General features: G+C 37.1%; 2 protein-coding genes across 4 annotated transcripts in view; both read right to left on the reverse strand.

Moving 5' to 3' along the window:
- Positions 1-5,338: 5,338 nt before the first annotated feature.
- LOC141293739 (protein NLRC3-like) lies at positions 5,339-13,733 on the reverse strand. 2 transcript variants are annotated; one of them, XM_073825793.1, is made up of 10 exons: positions 13,633-13,733; positions 13,019-13,086; positions 12,747-12,829; positions 12,428-12,657; positions 12,309-12,345; positions 10,439-12,221; positions 7,643-7,990; positions 7,413-7,562; positions 7,077-7,123; positions 5,339-6,104 (listed from the first exon to the last, which is right to left on the reverse strand). In XM_073825793.1, the coding sequence occupies exons 2-10, from the start codon at positions 13,048-13,050 to the stop codon at positions 5,572-5,574; spliced, it is 3,243 nt and encodes a 1,080-aa protein (XP_073681894.1). In that variant the 5' UTR covers positions 13,051-13,086; positions 13,633-13,733; the 3' UTR covers positions 5,339-5,571. The 2 variants fall into 2 exon arrangements, with proteins under 2 accessions (XP_073681894.1, XP_073681895.1); XM_073825794.1 differs by lacking the exon at positions 13,019-13,086 and having other exon boundaries at positions 13,633-13,703.
- Positions 13,734-15,117: 1,384 nt separating this feature from the next.
- LOC141293379 (atlastin-2) overlaps positions 15,118-17,034 on the reverse strand; it is an 18,956-nt gene continuing 17,039 nt past the window's right edge. Inside the window, exons 13-14 of one of the 2 annotated variants that reach the window (XM_073825407.1) lie at positions 16,715-16,729; positions 15,118-16,352 (exon numbers count right to left, since the gene is read on the reverse strand). In XM_073825407.1, coding sequence (XP_073681508.1) covers positions 16,095-16,352; positions 16,715-16,729 — 273 coding nt within the window. In that variant the 3' untranslated portion in view covers positions 15,118-16,094. The remainder of the gene's footprint in view (positions 16,353-16,714; positions 16,730-17,034) is intronic. The other variant, XM_073825408.1, reaches the window with a different exon arrangement.

The raw sequence follows: 17,034 nt of genomic DNA on the forward strand, positions 1-17,034 counted from the left end.
TGAAAAAATCTGGCGCCCCCCCCTCCCAAAAATACCTATCCCACCTAAGACTAACAAATAATTTTACTAAACTTAATGAAAAATTAATGTGTCTTAGTTAAAAATAAAAATAAAGTACAGTAGAAAAACATGCAACACTTGAAATATAAAATAATAGCACAGGGAGAATAACTGTTATTATTATAATTCTCTATGTTATTTATTTATTTATATAATTTTTGTAGGTTTCATGCTGTCCTAAGGCATAGCAGGGCTTGAAATTAACTTTTTTACAGTGCTACCACGTAAAAAAGTTTGAGCACAAAAAAAAATATAGGAGCACCCAATTTATTTTTAGTAATGTGCCGATCTTGATTCTTCATGGCTGATTCTGATTGCAGATGTTTAACAAGCAAATGGGCTGATTCTGAAAGCATTTTTTATATTTATTTTACTCCTTAATCAAGGGACAGGAATTAATGAAAATATGAGTACATGAACAAGATGTTTATTTTCTATATTATAAGTACAGCCATTTAAATTAGATTTAAATTACAGTCACTGCATTTTTAAAGAATCTACAGTATAAATAACAAAAAATAAATGACACAGTTCTTTCTTAGTCGTGTATGCAATAAAAGCAGCCATTATCAAAGTAAGTTACTCTTTCAATATTCAAAGTGCAAATAGACCGAATTTTCCCACCATGATATAGAGCTATAGACAACTATACAACTTATCATAGCCCACATACTAATAACAGCCTAGATATGTTATGTTGACTAATTTGCGCGCATTGGGAAGTCGCTCTGTAAACGTGGGGTATTAAAATTGCTTTTGAATGCGCTTGCACTTTTTACTTTCGGTTTCGTTTTAACGATCGCGCGAATCAGCGGCGCCGAGCGTGCATTCTACAAATCAAGACATTACTTTTACAAAACCATTTGAAAGTTGGAGGACACAAACAGGATTTTGAAAAGCCCCAAGTGGAAATTACGCCCCTGCATGAGCTTAACTCTGCCGCTGAGTTATCATTTGTGAAATGTATGCCGATTTGTACAGTACACCGAGACTGATGCGCCGGAATGCCGCAGTTCAGCGGAGCGCAGTGTCAGTGACATCTCTGCTGGACGCGACAAAGTTGCAAATAATTTTAACTTTGAAGCCCTGCATTGAGCTTTTGAATGAGAATTCATCTATGGTTTTCTCTTCTCTTTCACACACCGATCCATCTCCCGTTCGTTACGTCCTTTGGCTGTTTACGTTTTTGTATTTATTTTTCTGCTGATGGCCCGCGCCCCCCCTGCAATACTCGTGCGCCCCCCACTTTGAGAACCACTGGTTTAGAGCGTTTTTCTTTCAATACTTCGGAAGACCGGAAATCAGTATTTTCCCCACAGTCTGTTAAAATCAAACCTCCATCCCATCATTTGGAAGGAACAAAGAACATCTTTATTAAGTTCTACCTGCACATGAAGCTTATGAATGTCTTTGGTTGGAAAAATGCCTTTGTCTTCAGTTCAAAGGAGGATCAAAACACTAAACACGAAGGTACCAACACTACAATGACTTGGTATGTAAAATTTTGTAAAGATCAAAAATAAATGAAAAGACTTACTTGATGATTTTTTAATAACGTCAAAGCTCGTGAAAACCACAGCATGTATTCTGACTGAAGCACTTCTCCAACTCTTTCCTGAAAACTCCACACCTACACGAGTCAGGGTTGCCAGGTCTCAGAAAAAAATTCCAGCCCAAAGCTTACTCAAAACCCACCTAAAAAGAATGAACTAGAATGAAGAAAACTAGCCCAATTTTTTGCCACGTCCAAACACAGTTGACAACTGATTTATTCCATTAATGCACTTTAAAATGAACATTTTAATGTTATTTATTCTATGTTTTCTATGTCTTCTATGTGCAATTTTAATTATTAAATCCGTATTTCATTGTAATTTTCTTTTCCTCATTTTCATTTTCAGTACTTTTCATGGTAATTTTTAAGATTTAAGGGCGATATGGCCAGAAATTTTTTGACAATATTTTTTCCATATCATACTACATCAGTATTTATGAAAATATTCATTTACCACTAATATGGAAGGAAAGTTTTCCACGTTTGTTAGACTCTGAGAATGAACGTATAAATGAATTATTATTTGAGTTAAATTAAATGTGTACTTAAGAATTTAATTCAAGTCTTTTAAGCCAGTCTTTTAAGTCTTTTTTCCATTTTATGTATTTTGTATTATTTAATACTAATTTATCATTGAAAAAACTTTTATTTAATTTAATGGATTAATAAATGTATAAAAAATGTTCAATCTTAAAATATAAGATAACAGCCTGTATAACAATTAATTTACAACAAAACATTTTTTTTTCTGAAATAAGACGCTGCACAACAAAATCTATAAGATTAAAAACCTTAATATAAAAACATGGATGTAAGAAATATCATTCAATATTTTTTTTTTCAAGTAACAGTAATACTACTTTGAGAAGTACATTATAGAATGTTTCTGTTCAAATGTATTCACGTATGTAAAGTTCTGAGAGGCTCTAGAGATTAAGTTTATGTTTTCGTGTACTCATTTAGAGAAACGCAGACGCTGAAATCACCGACTGTGCGGGAAAACCGCGAACCTGGCAACAATGCGATCCTTCTGTTATGAAGAGCAGCTCATCTTATCCCGCTCTGGTTTCATCGCTTCTTCGTTTCATGCCGGTTGGCAAGCCAGCTTTAAGAGCATATACCGCCCCCTACTAGGATGGAGTGTGGAGCATTGATGTTAAAGGAAAACTAAAAATAAATAAATAAATAAAAAGTAGTAATTCTTTAAATCCTGTTAATTAACTCTATCTTTGAGATAACTAAATAGTATGTAAAACATGTCTATCGTTGCAAGTGAGATATGATTTTTTTTTCTTGTATTCTTTTGTTTTCCTATCCTTTACATTTAACACAAAATTAAGACTCGTTTTCTTATTATATATAATTCTAAGGTGTGATATTATGCTGTTTTCCTTTCTATTCCCAAAAAATCTCCTCTTGTTTACAAGTTTTTTTTTATTATAGAAATGTTCTCCTTTATTCTCACATCCCATTTACTTTGCCACATATCTTTTAATCCTTTTTTAATGAGCTCTTTTATTTCTAATATCCTCATTGGCACATTAAACTCTAGGTCTGGGTGTTTTAATGTTTTTTTTCGCTATTTGATCCACCACTTTATTTCCTTCTATTCCTATATGTGCAGGTATCCATACAAAAGAGATAACTGTTTTTGTTTGTATTCTGAACAAACTTTGTAAAATGTCTGATAAAACAGTGGAATAATTTCTGTAGTATAAACTGATTGGATGTTCTTTTTGCTATTCTATACCTGAACCGTAGAACATATATCACTGCTGCTGCTCTGTGTCCTGTTTTAGGCTTTATATATATATATATTAGTGGTGGGCATAGATTTTTTTTTAATCTAGATTAATCTCACTGTAATCTTGGAATTAATCTAGATTAAAATGGCTCATTTGAATTCTGCTGAAGGCATTCAGAATATGTGTGCTACCCAAATAATGACTAAAAGTAAATCTTTGAGAACGGGTTTCTCAAGCAGGTGGCGCATTAGACCAGGGGCTCATCTCCTGTTTCCAAAATGCATCACAAACTGCTTGACAATTGCATTTACAACACAATTAACTATACAAACTTGTGTCACCAACTACTCCTACACTGCATGTACTTCTGCGTAAAAGGCTGCGCGACGTGCGCGTTCAGTTAAATACACAGACTAAACATTTTGAGAATGACACAAATATTAGTTTTCACAAAGTTTGCTGCTCAACTGCTTTTAGATCTTTGTTTCAGTTGTTTCTGTGATGTACTGAAATATAATTACAAGCACTTCATACGTTTCAACAACAATTACATGACATTCATGCAGAGAGTCAGTATTTGCAGTGTTGGCCCTTCTTTTTCAGGACCTCTGCAATTGGACTGGACATGCTCTCAATCAACTTCTGGGCCAAATCCTGACTGATAGCAACCCATTCTTTCAGAATCACTTCTTGGAGTTTGTCAGAATTAGTGGGTTTTTGTTTGTCCACCCGCCTCTTGAGGATTGACCACAAGTTCTCAATGGGATTAAGATCTGGGGAGTTTCCAGGCCATGGACCCAAAATATCAACGTTTTGGTCCCCGAGCCACTTAGTTATCACTTTTGCCTTATGGTCCGGTGCTCCATCGTGCTGGAAAATGCATTGTTCTTCACCAAACTGTTGTTGGATTGTTGGAAGAAGTTGCTGTTGGAGGGTGTTTTGGTACCATTCTTTATTCATGGCTGTGTTTTTGGGCAAAATTGTGAGTGAGCCCACTCCCTTGGATGAGAAGCAACCCCACACATGAATGGTCTCAGGATGCTTTACTGTTGGCATGACACAGGACTGATGGTAGCGCTCACCTTTTCTTCTCCGGACAAGCCTTTCTCCAGACGCCCCAAACAATCGGAAAGAGGCTTCATCGGAGAATATGACTTTGCCCCAGTCCTCAGCGGTCCATTCGCCATACTTTTTTAGAAGATCAATCTGTCCCTGATGTTTTTTTTGGAGAGAAGTGGCTTCTTTGCTGCCCTTCTTGACACCAGGCCATCTTCCAAAAGTCTTGTCCTCACTGTGTGTTCAGATGCGCTCACACCTGCCTGCTGCCATTCCTGAGCAAGCTCTGCACTGGTGGCACTCCGATCCCGCAGCTCAATCCTCTTTAGGAGACCATCCTGGCGCTTGCTGGACTTTCTTGGACGCCCTGAAGCCTTCTTAACAATGCAGTGGAAAGTTTTTTGGGGGATTAAGTTAGTTTTCATGGCAAAGAAGGACGATGCAATTCATCGGATCACTCTTCATAACATTCTGGAGTATATGCAAATTGCTATTATAAAAACTTAAGCAGCAACTTTTCCAATTTCCAATATTTATGTAATTCTCAAAACTTTTGGCCACGACTGTACATCCACGCTAATATATCAAGGTGAAAGTCATCATAGCTTGCGTAGTATAGACCCAGCTCCCAACCCAACTTTGAGAATAGATTAACAGCGATATTTTTTTTATCGCCCGATAAGAGTCTCGCGTTAATGCTGATAACGGCCCACCACTAATGTATATATATATTTCTGATCCAAATATTGATGTACTATTAAAAACTATCTTTAGATTCTTGTCTGTTATCGTTTATCATCACTACAACCTGAAAATCAACTACAGGCATTGGCAATAACCATAGAGGTGTTAGAGGCAACAGCACAGTTACTTATTCCAACTTGATGTGCCTCATTATTTGCATATTATAATTACATTATAATGTAGTCACTTTTGTTTAATACAATATAACAGCTGAATCATGAACATGACACTGTTTGTAATAATGACTCAAACAATAGTTTCACAGTCTTAAACGGAGAATGTTGATCACAGGATTCAGATCTGCTGGATAATCAGAGGTTCAGTGTTTTGGTTGTTTTCAGCAGGTCTGATCACACACATCTCTCCAGATCTGAGGAGTCAATCACAGACAGTAACTGCATCTATTTCTAGCTATTCTTTACTGAGAATGATTGAGCTGTTTGTGTCCTGGATCCTGAACGCAGCATAAAGCTCCTGATCCTCAGGAAACTCAGCATCAAACATGTACAAGAGTTTATACTCTGGACTCAACATATAGAAGCAAACAGAACCAGCGTCTCGGTCCACAAACACACCCAGTTTACTGACAGACTCTGACTGAAATGATATGGTTTTGTTGTTGTGATGAGCCACATATAATTTATCTGACAAACATAAACTCCACGACATCTTATTGTGTCCCAGACACACAGCTGCACTCGCTCCCTTCCTCTCCAGTGCCTTACAGGCCACGCCCACATGCACATCTGGACCAATCACATCCACCACAAAGAAGCGGCGTCCAATCAGAGGCTGGCGGCACAGGACCTGGTTGCACTTGTCGAATCTCTCATCATTAGCAGGAAGTTGTTGTGCCTCTTTCTGACGAGTGACTTTAGTGTTGTTCTCGCTCAGAGAGAGGAGTTCATTAGCCGTCTGAGGGTCAAAGGTGAGCGCCATGAAATCTAAAAACAGAGATTTATTAGAAAACTTAAGCTTAAATGCTCAATTCACATGTATTTGTATAGCACTTTGAGTCTGTCAATGTTGCATTAACAGTTACAATCTTGCATTAAAACTAACAACTTAGCATTTTACTGTTGAAATTGTGTACTTAAACTGTTACAAATTTGCATTAACAATTTGGCATTTAAACTATTCAAATTTTGCTTTTTATACTAAAAATGTAGCTTTTAAATGGATACAATTTTGCACTAAAACTGTCACAACTTGCATTAAAACGGTTACAATCTCATTTAAAATATTCAAATTTTGCTTTTAAATGATTACAGTTTTGCATTTGCACTTTAAATTTTGCTTTTATACTTTAAATGGTTAAATTTTGCTTTAAAACTGTCACAACTCGCAATAAAACTGTTAAAATCTCATATTTAAACTGTTTAAAGTTTGCTTTTAAACTGTTACGATTTTGCATTAAAACTATTCCAATTGTGCTGTTACACTTAAAATTTTGCTTTTAAATGGTTACAGATTTGCACTAAAACTGTCACAACTTGCATTAAAGCTGTTACAATCTTATACTATAACTATTCAAATTTTGTTTTTATACTTAATTTTGCTTTTAAATGGTTACAATTTAACATTAAAACTGTCAAATGTGTGCACCACAAGCAGTCTATATTTGCAGCAATCGCATCCCATGCAAGCTTAACAGAAGGTGAATGTTTTTACGTTACAATTTTTCTATAATTATCAATGTCTATATTTAGCATTAGCAACAGCAGTTCTTTAGCTGTATTCATAGAGGTAATATGGCAGTTTGATTATTCTTTTAATGATTATAATGTTGGTAGAGAACACATGAAATAATAGCACTTCTGTAAATCAGTCACACTTTTAAAATGAAATAGAAAAGGTTTTACAAATTACAAATGGCCATTCTTGACACACAATCTTTATGAAATCCATTTACTCACATTTATCCAGTCCTGGTTGGTGACCGCATTCTCCTCCAGTGGAAACACTAGTTAGAGAAGAGTGTTGAGAGCAGAATCACATTTTAAAACTAATGGAGAGTCCCAACACACAACATACAAGAGAAAATAATTATATTATAGTTTCTAAATATTGTCCTCTTCCGATCCCTGCACTGATGTGTGTTATTCTAATAGTAGACACATGACTGCTGTGGCAGTGTTAACTAAAACTCACCTACTGAACCTACTGAGCAATAATGCTAGATGCTGTTTATGAATAGTAACCACTTACTGGTGTAACGGAGAAAAAACAACAGCAGAGACAAGCTACAGTACCTCAGTGAGGGCAGCTCTTGCTCTAGATTCTCCTGTCTGAAGTGTCTAAGATCATTATAGCGCAGGTCTAGTTCTCTCAGATATGAAGAATTGACTTTCAAAGACGACAGCAGCTGATAAACTCCTTCTTGAATCTGACAGCCTGAAAGCCTATAATGCACAAACACATCAGTATATTCTGCCAAATTCTCCTCTTTATCTGTGTTTAGACTCTGATTAGTTTGTCTTACTTCAGAACTTGAAGATGACAGTTAGGACTCTGCAGTCCATCTGAGAGTATCTTCACTCCTGAATCCTGGAGAGGATTGTCGCTCAGGTCCAGGACTCTCAGATTCAGGTTTTCTCCAGAAAGCACTTTCCTGATCTGCTCCATGTCCTGACTCTGGAAGTTATTGTGGCTCAGGTTCAGGATCTCAATCTGGCAGTTTAGATCACAGAGTGCTGTGGAAAGATGCTCCAGTGCAGACAGACCCAGACCATTGTGGCTGAGATGGAGATGAGTCAGGTGAGAGTTTGGGGATGTCAGGTAACGCTTCAGGATCTCACAGTGCTGCTCTGTGATGCTGCTTCCTTTCAGTCTGTCAATGTTGCATTAACACTGTTACAATCTTGCATTAAAACTAACAATTTAGCATTTTACTGTAGGAATTGTGTATTTGAACTGCTACAGTTTTACATTTTAAAAGCAAACCTTGAACACAGTTACAGTTTTGCATTAAAACTGTTACATTCTCAATTTTGTTTTAATTGTGCATTAAAACTCACAACTTGCATTCAAACTGTTATAATTATCTATTAAAATGTACAATTTTGCAATTGAACTTAAAATCTTAGATTTAAACTGTTAAAACTTCGTTTTTAAAAAGATAAAATTTCGCATTAAATCCAACAATTTTGCAGAATTTAAACTAAACAGCATTCAAATTCAACTTATGCATTTAAACTATTCAAATTTTGCCATCATACTTGAAATTTTGCCTTTAAACAGTTAAAATGTATCATTTAAACAAATCGCATTTTGCTTTTATACTTCATTTTGCTTTTAAATGGTTACAATTTTGCATTGACTAACAATTCGCATTAAAACTGTTACAATCTCATAGTTTAATTGTTTAAAGTTTGCTTTTAAATTGCCACGATTTTGCATTGAAAATAATAATTTTGCATTTCACTGTTACAATTTCACTTTAAAGCTGTTACAATATTACACTGTTGAAATGTAGCTTTTAACTATAGTTTTTAACTAGGGATGTAACGATATTTCGTGGTACGATATTTCGCGATGAAAATTTTTTTTTACGATATGTATTGTAGAGTGATGACGATACATTTACGATATGAGGACAATCTAATCCTATTGGTTGAGCTGCCGACGTCTCCTACTCTGCAACAGCGCTGCTTGTGCTTTCATTGCAGAATCAGATGCAGAAATCATTTGAACTGAATATTAGTAGAGCAACATGAGTTCGGCTGAAACTTAAATTAAAGATACCCTGTCTTCACGTCCGACAGCATTTTGGTTTCACAGTCATGCGACAGTACGACGGTAGAAAAAAAATTACAGACAAAACATTATTAGAGTCACGGTGCATGTTATTAACACGGAGTGGGAAATGAAAAGTTCCGTGCTTCAGACTCACCCGCTTTTCGAGTCAGACATTGGAACAAACATCTTAAAGCTTTAATGGCTCTTAGCGACAGGAACCTCTGAAGATGTATTGTAATCCTTTTATAAGCAGCAGCCACGATTTAAGCAGTTACCGCACAGATAACTATTTACAACCAAAAGCACATTTCACTGAGCGCGTGTCGGAGTGTTGAAAACATGATCAAGATCATTTAAAATAGGCTATAATGGAGCTGTATGATCCATAAAATACGGAGAGAAATGCTATTAATAAAGGGGAATAAAATCCAGAAAATGCGTGTATAGCCTGCGCAGGTAAAAATACAATTATGTGTAAAATGTCATAGTAAACTGGGTCTGATATGAAAACTACGCTAGTCATTGTCCCATAAAATGACAAATAGCAAATTCACATATAGTTTTTTCATTACGTTTCATTTATTTTGTTTTTGTTAAGTAAAACGAGACCTTGTTGTTTGCAACTACGTTTACCCCGAGACCGTGTCGCGAACACCAGCTCGACCGCAAAACACTTTCACTTTGAGAGAAAGCGGCAGCCGCGGAGAGATTCCACCGCTTGACGCGTCCCATGTGAAAGGGCTTTTAAACGGTCTTCAGACAGCGTGAACACAAAACGGGACCGTTTGAGAGCAGCGTCAGCGTGTACCGGATTGAGTCCAAAGAGCAAATACCCGTGCATGTCACCCGCACCGCACCTGACAGATAAATATTATTCCACCCGTTACGCCAGTTTTAGCGGTTCACCCGTCGGGTAGGACTCTGTTTGGCCACACACATACAATCTTGCATTGATAGCAGATTTAAAGAATTTGACATCTTGACAATCTTATGTTAAATAAAACATTAAAAATAAAAATCAGTGACAGACAGACCTATTCAGTTGTTAATTTTAATACAGGTTTTTATTAAACCTTAAAATGTGACCTTGTATGTAAAACTATGAAAGCTATTGACTTTTTTTTTTATCTGTTGTTTGATTTTCAGTTTCATGTTTTAACTTTTGTTCAAAATATCGTGATACGTATCGTATCGTGAACCCAATATCGGGATACGTACCGTATCGTGACCTAGGCATACCCTATTTTTAACTATTCATTTTGCTTTTATACCTAAAATTTTGCTTTTAAATGGTTACATTTTTGCAGCTTGCATGAAAACCCGTACAATTATCCATTAAAACTTGTAAACGTTATATTAAAACTGTTACAGTCTTACATTTAAACTGTAACGATTTAGCATTTTACAACTAGAACAATGTTCCATGTTGCAAGTTTGCTTTTAAACTGATACAATTTTGCATTTAAACTCTGTTATATTCAAATTCGACTGGGAATATTTCATCAAACATTCTGAAGATGTTTAACATCACAGTACTTACAGAGCCTTTCTGAAGCATGTGATGGCTGGAGAGAATCTCTGAAATCCGTCTGAGTTGATGTCGTATTTCCTGAGGTCAAACTCTTCGTGTTTCGTATCTGACATCACAAACTGATAAGCCAGAAGTGAGCACTGGAATGGTGTGAGAATGGTGTGGCAGTGTGAGCGTTCAAGCGCAATCATACTCTCCAAAAGTGACGGATTCTTGAGCTCCACCAGGCAACGGACTAGACCGATGCATCTCTCAGAAGACAGACCTTTCCTCCTCAAAGTCTTAATGTACTTGGCCACCTTTCTGTGATCATCTGAACTACTGCTCCTGGTTGAAGTCAGGAATTCTTCTAGTAACTCTCTGCTGGAATCACAAGAAATCCCAAAGACAAAGCTGTTAAAAAGGTCCAAGTGTCCATTTTTGCTTTCCAAGGCCTCATCAATCAAATTTTTGAAAAAGTCACACAAATTAGAGTTCTTTCTCTTTGTAGCTGATCTTAATTCCAGGGAGTCTTGATTTCCTGATAGAAATTCTTGAAATGCAAACATGGCGGCAAAGAATTCCTGGACACTGAGATGAACAAAGCTGAAAAGTTTTTTCCAGTTAGATCCAAATTTGCGTTCTGAGACACAGGTAATGACGCCAGGATATTGATTAGCTTCGTCTACAGAGATCTTATATTTCTTCAAGTCTTCTTCTCTGAAATTGACATTCTGTTCCTTCAGTTTTCTGTATGCCAGCTCTGCCAGTTTCAGAATCACTTCTTTGTGCCGCATGAGAGCGTCTTGTGACAGCGATTGTCCTTCATATTTCTTGTGGCTCAGCTCAGTCTGAATGAGCAGATATTTGATGTACATTTCCGTCATATTTGAGGGCTTTTTTTCATCTTCATTTTGTTTTTCAATAATGTTTCTGAGAACAACCGATGAAATCTTGCAAAACAGAGGGATGTGGCACAATATCCACAGGCTCTTTTGAGACTTCAGGTGACGGATGACTTCTTTCCTTTGCTCTGGATTCTCAAACTGCTTCTCAAAGTACTCCTCCTTTTGCTCATCTGTGAATCCTCTGATCTGTGTGATGTACCCATGTATGAAGATCTCAGTCGGAAGCTGTATAGCTGCGACAGGACGGCTGGTGATCCACACGTGTCTGGATGGAAGCAGTTTTCTTCGCAGAAGGTTTACTAGAAGGACATCCACTGTGGCTTCTTCAGTCACATCCGACAAAAGAAAGCTCTGAAAGTTCAAATCCTTCTTATATTCATCCAGACCATCTAGGATGAACAGAACTTTCCTATTGCACATCCATTCAGAGATCTCTCTCGCCTCTCTAAACTCAGAGTAAAACACACAAATCAGATCAAATAGACTCAGCTTTTCTTCTGTAACCAAGTTCAGATCTCTGAACGGGAGCAGAAACACAAAGTCTAGCTCTTGATTTGATTCTCCTCTTCCCCAGTCGAGGACAAACTTCTGCACGGTGAGTGTTTTCCCAATTCCAGCAATTCCTTTAGTCAAAACGGTCTTTATGATTCTGTTCTTATCCATGGACGGTTGAAAGATTTCATTATAGTTGATGATTTTCAGTGCTGATGTGTCTAAATCATGTGTCGTCTCCATCTGCCAGATCTCATGTTCTTTATTGATGGGGTCCGACTCGTCATTGATGATGAACAGTTGCGTGTAGATCTCATTTAGAGACACTGGCTGTGATTCACCGCCCTCTAAAATCCACTCAGAGTCCTCCATCATTCTAGATTTCATCTCACTCTTTATGTTCTGAAGAACTTCTAAAAATCAGGACAAAGATGGAAAATCATTATTATTGGTAGGAGCATTTAATTCATGGGTTAACAGTGTTCTACAACTATTCTTACCGTGTTTGTTTACTGAGGTAGAGTGAGACACCGGTGGCTGAAGAAGAAGAAAAAGCCAAATACCATATAAACAATATCTTAAATGAGTAATTTAGCAAAATGTATGATCAGACACTCACCACATGTAGGCTCATGTTAACATCACCAGTTATGTTGGTTCCCACTATGTTTGGAGCAAATGCTGTACAACCATCCTTCTGGTCTATTGAGGAGTTATACTTCATATTTGGGTTATGAATCAGATGTCCAGGTGATATCAAACTATTATTATTACTATTATTATCATTATGAGGAAGATTATGCTGTTGAAATGTCATGTTTCCAGAATGAGATTTCATGCTGTCACCATCTGTTTAAAAATAATCAAAACAGGGTAAATGTTTTTGAGGATTGAGAAACACAGTGTCTAATAACAAAGTAAAAGAAAGATTGTCCTACTTCCAATGCATCTCTTTTTTGGTGACATTCTCCCCACATATTCATTCTCTTTCCCGTCGTTTTCCAATCGCTTTCTCATTTTGCTGTGTTAAGAAAACCAGTTAAGATTAATGTTCAAACAATAATGTTCCCAACATTTTCAAAACAGCTTTACACAAAAAGCTTGTTTCATCAGAGTTGAGTGTAACTCATTACAAGTAACATAAGTTAAGTAATCAGATTACTTTTTTCAAGTAACTAGTAAAGTAACGCATTACGAGTTACTTTCCCACCATTTATTGATGAAAAGCTCTCCTGTCCCCATGTTGAGAGAAATTGTGATTAAGATGTTCCTTTAGTTCTAGAATAAATGTGAACATGCATTAATTCATCTCACTCACTAAAAAACAGATCCAGTGTTCTTCAAAATGAATACAAACACTGAAATTCAACGCAAACCTGCAATAATTCAATGTAAAATAATACAAATATCCTTTATGTATTTAATCCCATTTTATTAACCGATGTCTTTGCTGCCGACCTTCGATGATCCAATTCATTTGATTCCTGTCATTTGGAAGCCCAAAAGAACATCTTTATAAAGTTAAACCTGCTTATGAAAGACTTTGAACTGAAGATAACGACATTTTTCTAAACAAAAGTCCGCTTTGCAGGCTTTGTAAAATATTAAGTACCTCTGAGTACCAAATGCAGTAGTATATGACATAGTAATAATTCAGCATATGCCACAATACCATACCTCGCTTTAAAAGCGTTAAAAGTAGTGTTTTGGCGACGTCATGACGTCACACGCCTGTCTGCATACTCACACACTAATCTGGACTCACTAACCGAATATCACTGTGCATAATTATAAAATAATAGACAGCATTTCTATTAGTAATACCTGTTCAAACGCTTATTAAAATCCTTCTGTAAGAAAGAGCTGCTCTTCTTATCCCGCTCCGCTGCGTTGTCTTTGCTCATTTGTTTGCGCGTACACGTGTCTGTGTGTGTGCGCGCGCATCAAACTGTAAAAGCGCGCCAAAAGCAGCGCGCAAATAGAGACAGAGCGACACGCGTCATAATCTGAAAACCACGCCCACCGAGGGGAGAAACAAACCAACGCTCTCCAATGACAATAATGACATTGTATTGCGGGAAGAAGCTGTCTGCTTGTCATTTCTGACTAATAACTAGAATCAAAAGCTGCTATGTGACGAGGTGTACAGTAAACAAGCTAAAAAACACAGAACTTCGCTATTATAAGCTGTCTGTCGACCTAAAAAACAAGTGTTTAAGGACACAAAAGTAGATTGTAAAGTGTCATATTACTCTGAGAACTCAGAATTTAACGCCAACAGTCAACCTTCATTATTTTTAACCATATCGAAGGATTATTTGACCACCCTGAAAAGAGGAGATATATTGAGAAACTAAATTGTATTGGTCTATGTCAGTGCTTCTTTTTCTTACCTTCCTTTTGTTGGAGAAATGATCCAACTGAACCCAACGTGAAATAACCAGACATCTACAACTATTTGTGTCCTTAAATACTCGTTTTTTAGCTTGTTTACTAGCAGCTTTTAGACATTGTTCCAACAATCCAACGCTCTCCATTGACTTTGTATTGTGGAATAATGTCTAAAATCATGAGACAAGGTGTACAGTAAACAAGCTAAAAAAACACATAGCTATGTTTTTATAAGCTGTCGAGCCAAAAAACGAGTGTTTAGGGACAGAAATAGTTGTAGATGTCAGGGTATTTCACATTGGGCCATTCAGCTGGATCATTTCTCCAACAAAAGCAAGGTAAGGAAAAGGTGCACTGACATAAACCAATAAAATGTAGTTTCTCTCTCTTTTTTTCAAAGTGAAATAAAAAGTAGTTTCTCAATATATCTCCTCCTCTCAGAGTGGTGAAATAATCCTTTGACATGGTTAAAAATAACGAATGTTGACTGTCGCCGTTAAATTTCCCTCCAGCGGGTGTAGTTCTCAGAGTAATATGACACGCTGCACTTTTGTGTCCTTAAACACTCATTTTTTTAGGTCGACAGCTTATAAAAACGTAGTTTTGTGTTTATTAGCTTGTTTACTGCACAACTGTTGCATACTTTGTCTGATTTTGATCAAACTAAAGCAGTTTAATTGTTCAAGGAGTCTCATCACATAGATGTGACTATCAGGAGTCGCTAAAATGTCACCAACTGGCAACAAGTGACTCTTTTAAAAAGGATTGGAAATCACATGGTTATTTTTTACCCAATTTGCTTCAAACTTAATCAGAATAATGTCAAAACACAGCCGATGAGAACATTAAGACATTAGGGAAGCAACATTTTTAAAACTGCTATCGGGATGGCGATTGTGTTGATGGCTTGGGCCCGTCCTCGCTGCTTGCAGCTATATTTTATACTGTTATTGGAAATCTCTCTGTGAAAAGAAACATGCGGTCAGTTGTTGTACAGATTGTGCTTCAACACTTGAACAATAAACGTCTCACGTCAAACACAACAAACCCTGGGTTTAAATAATCTCCAAATATAAAATATGTTTCATTGTATTGTTCATCTCTAAACAAGTTAACGTGACTAAGACATTCAAAATATGAATATTATCATAAACATTATAAAGCACACTGACTGAATTAGTCTATCGGTTCATGGTGACTCAAAGTGAATGGCTTCATCTCAGATGAAACAAAGAAACAATCCACACGTGAAAGTACAGTGATTCATTTTAATCGACTTGAAAAATAAATTAAAGAAATATAATTATAAATGGAAAAAGAATGAAACATTCCGGAATGATGAAGCTCAAGGCAGAAGACATGAATGAAGACCATATAAAACTAAACGTGTGTGTGTGTGTGTGTGTGTGTGTGTGTGTGTGTGTTGTATGCAAGTGTGTTTACATGAGTTGCACAAGATTGTGTGCATGCGCACTGCGCGGGTGTGTTGTGTGTTGTAGGAGTGTGTGTGTGTGTGTGTGTGTGTGCACAAGCATAATTGTGTAGGTTGGTGAGTGTGTGTATGTTTGTGTTTGTGTATGTCTCTCCAACATGGACACGAATCATAGCATCATTCCCGCAGATGAAGATGAATCCATGTGTTCTCCTGCTACAAAGGAAGCGTGTGCAAGCGTGAGCCACACACACGTCGTTCTGGCACGTCATGCCCTACGGTGAGCCGTTTAAAAAGCCTGGTCTGTACAGGAAACAGAGTCTGGATGGATGGAATGACGAAGCAGAGGAAGTTGATCTGTACAGCAGAGAGACAGCAGAGAAATCATTGGTACGGTTCAGCGTTCTCAACTAGGTCCTGTAGTGGATCGCGCGCTCGGAGCGTCCAGGCGAGGACGGAGACGTCAGCGAGTCCGAACGCTTCTCCGTGAACACGGATGAGACGGACAGGAAGTAATGACATGAGAAAAAGGAAACCTGGGGAAAAGACCCCGTGAAACCCCCAGAATCCTCGGCGTTCGTGGAGCGTCCTGAACGCGAGCGTCACGGGCTAGTTCCTCTTCTTGGACGTTGTTGTTTGAGGACAGTCTCTGTCTCTGCGTCGGCATCACGGCGCTCAGCGTCACTTTGCTCCGCGCCACCTCGAACAGTTTGGAAAACACCTGAAAGCAGAAACACGTCTTACTACCACAAACACACACACACAGACGTTTACTTAAATATCTGATTATAAAAACAATAGAAGTCTGTGTAATGTCTCCATTTAGATGCTATAGATTTTATAAGATATTCCTAACCTTACCCCTCACAGAAAACTTTCTGCATTTTTACAACAACAACAAAACACTTTAGAGCAGTTTTACAAATTAAGACATCTCCAAAGGGAGGTTTTGAAGATTTTGTCAGGTTAGGTTCACTTTTGGATACAAATTTGTCCCCAAAATATGGATAGGTAGGTACACAGACACACACAGATATTTGACATATAGAGGTCAGAGGTCACTAGAGGCAGGGTCACTCTCACCTTTCTTGGCGTCCTCTGTGTGAGCATGAAGTGGGGAGAGATTGAAATGTTACAGACATACAGAACAGGTGTTTTTAGTGTAAAGCTTTATTTCTCTACACTGTAGACTCTACGAGTATAAATATATATATATATATCTCTGAACTGAATGAGAGGCAGCAGCACAATCTACTATAAATTAAAGATGAAATCTACAGTATAAAGGTTTATTATTTGAGCTGTGAACTGTCTAAATCATTTTAATCATTGTTTACACTGAGGTGGTCTGACTCTGGGGAACTACATGAAAAAAAAAATATAAATAAAAAAAAAAAAAAAAT

Source organism: Garra rufa, chromosome 20, assembly GCF_049309525.1.
Source record: "Garra rufa chromosome 20, GarRuf1.0, whole genome shotgun sequence".
Lineage (NCBI taxonomy): Eukaryota > Metazoa > Chordata > Actinopteri > Cypriniformes > Cyprinidae > Garra > Garra rufa.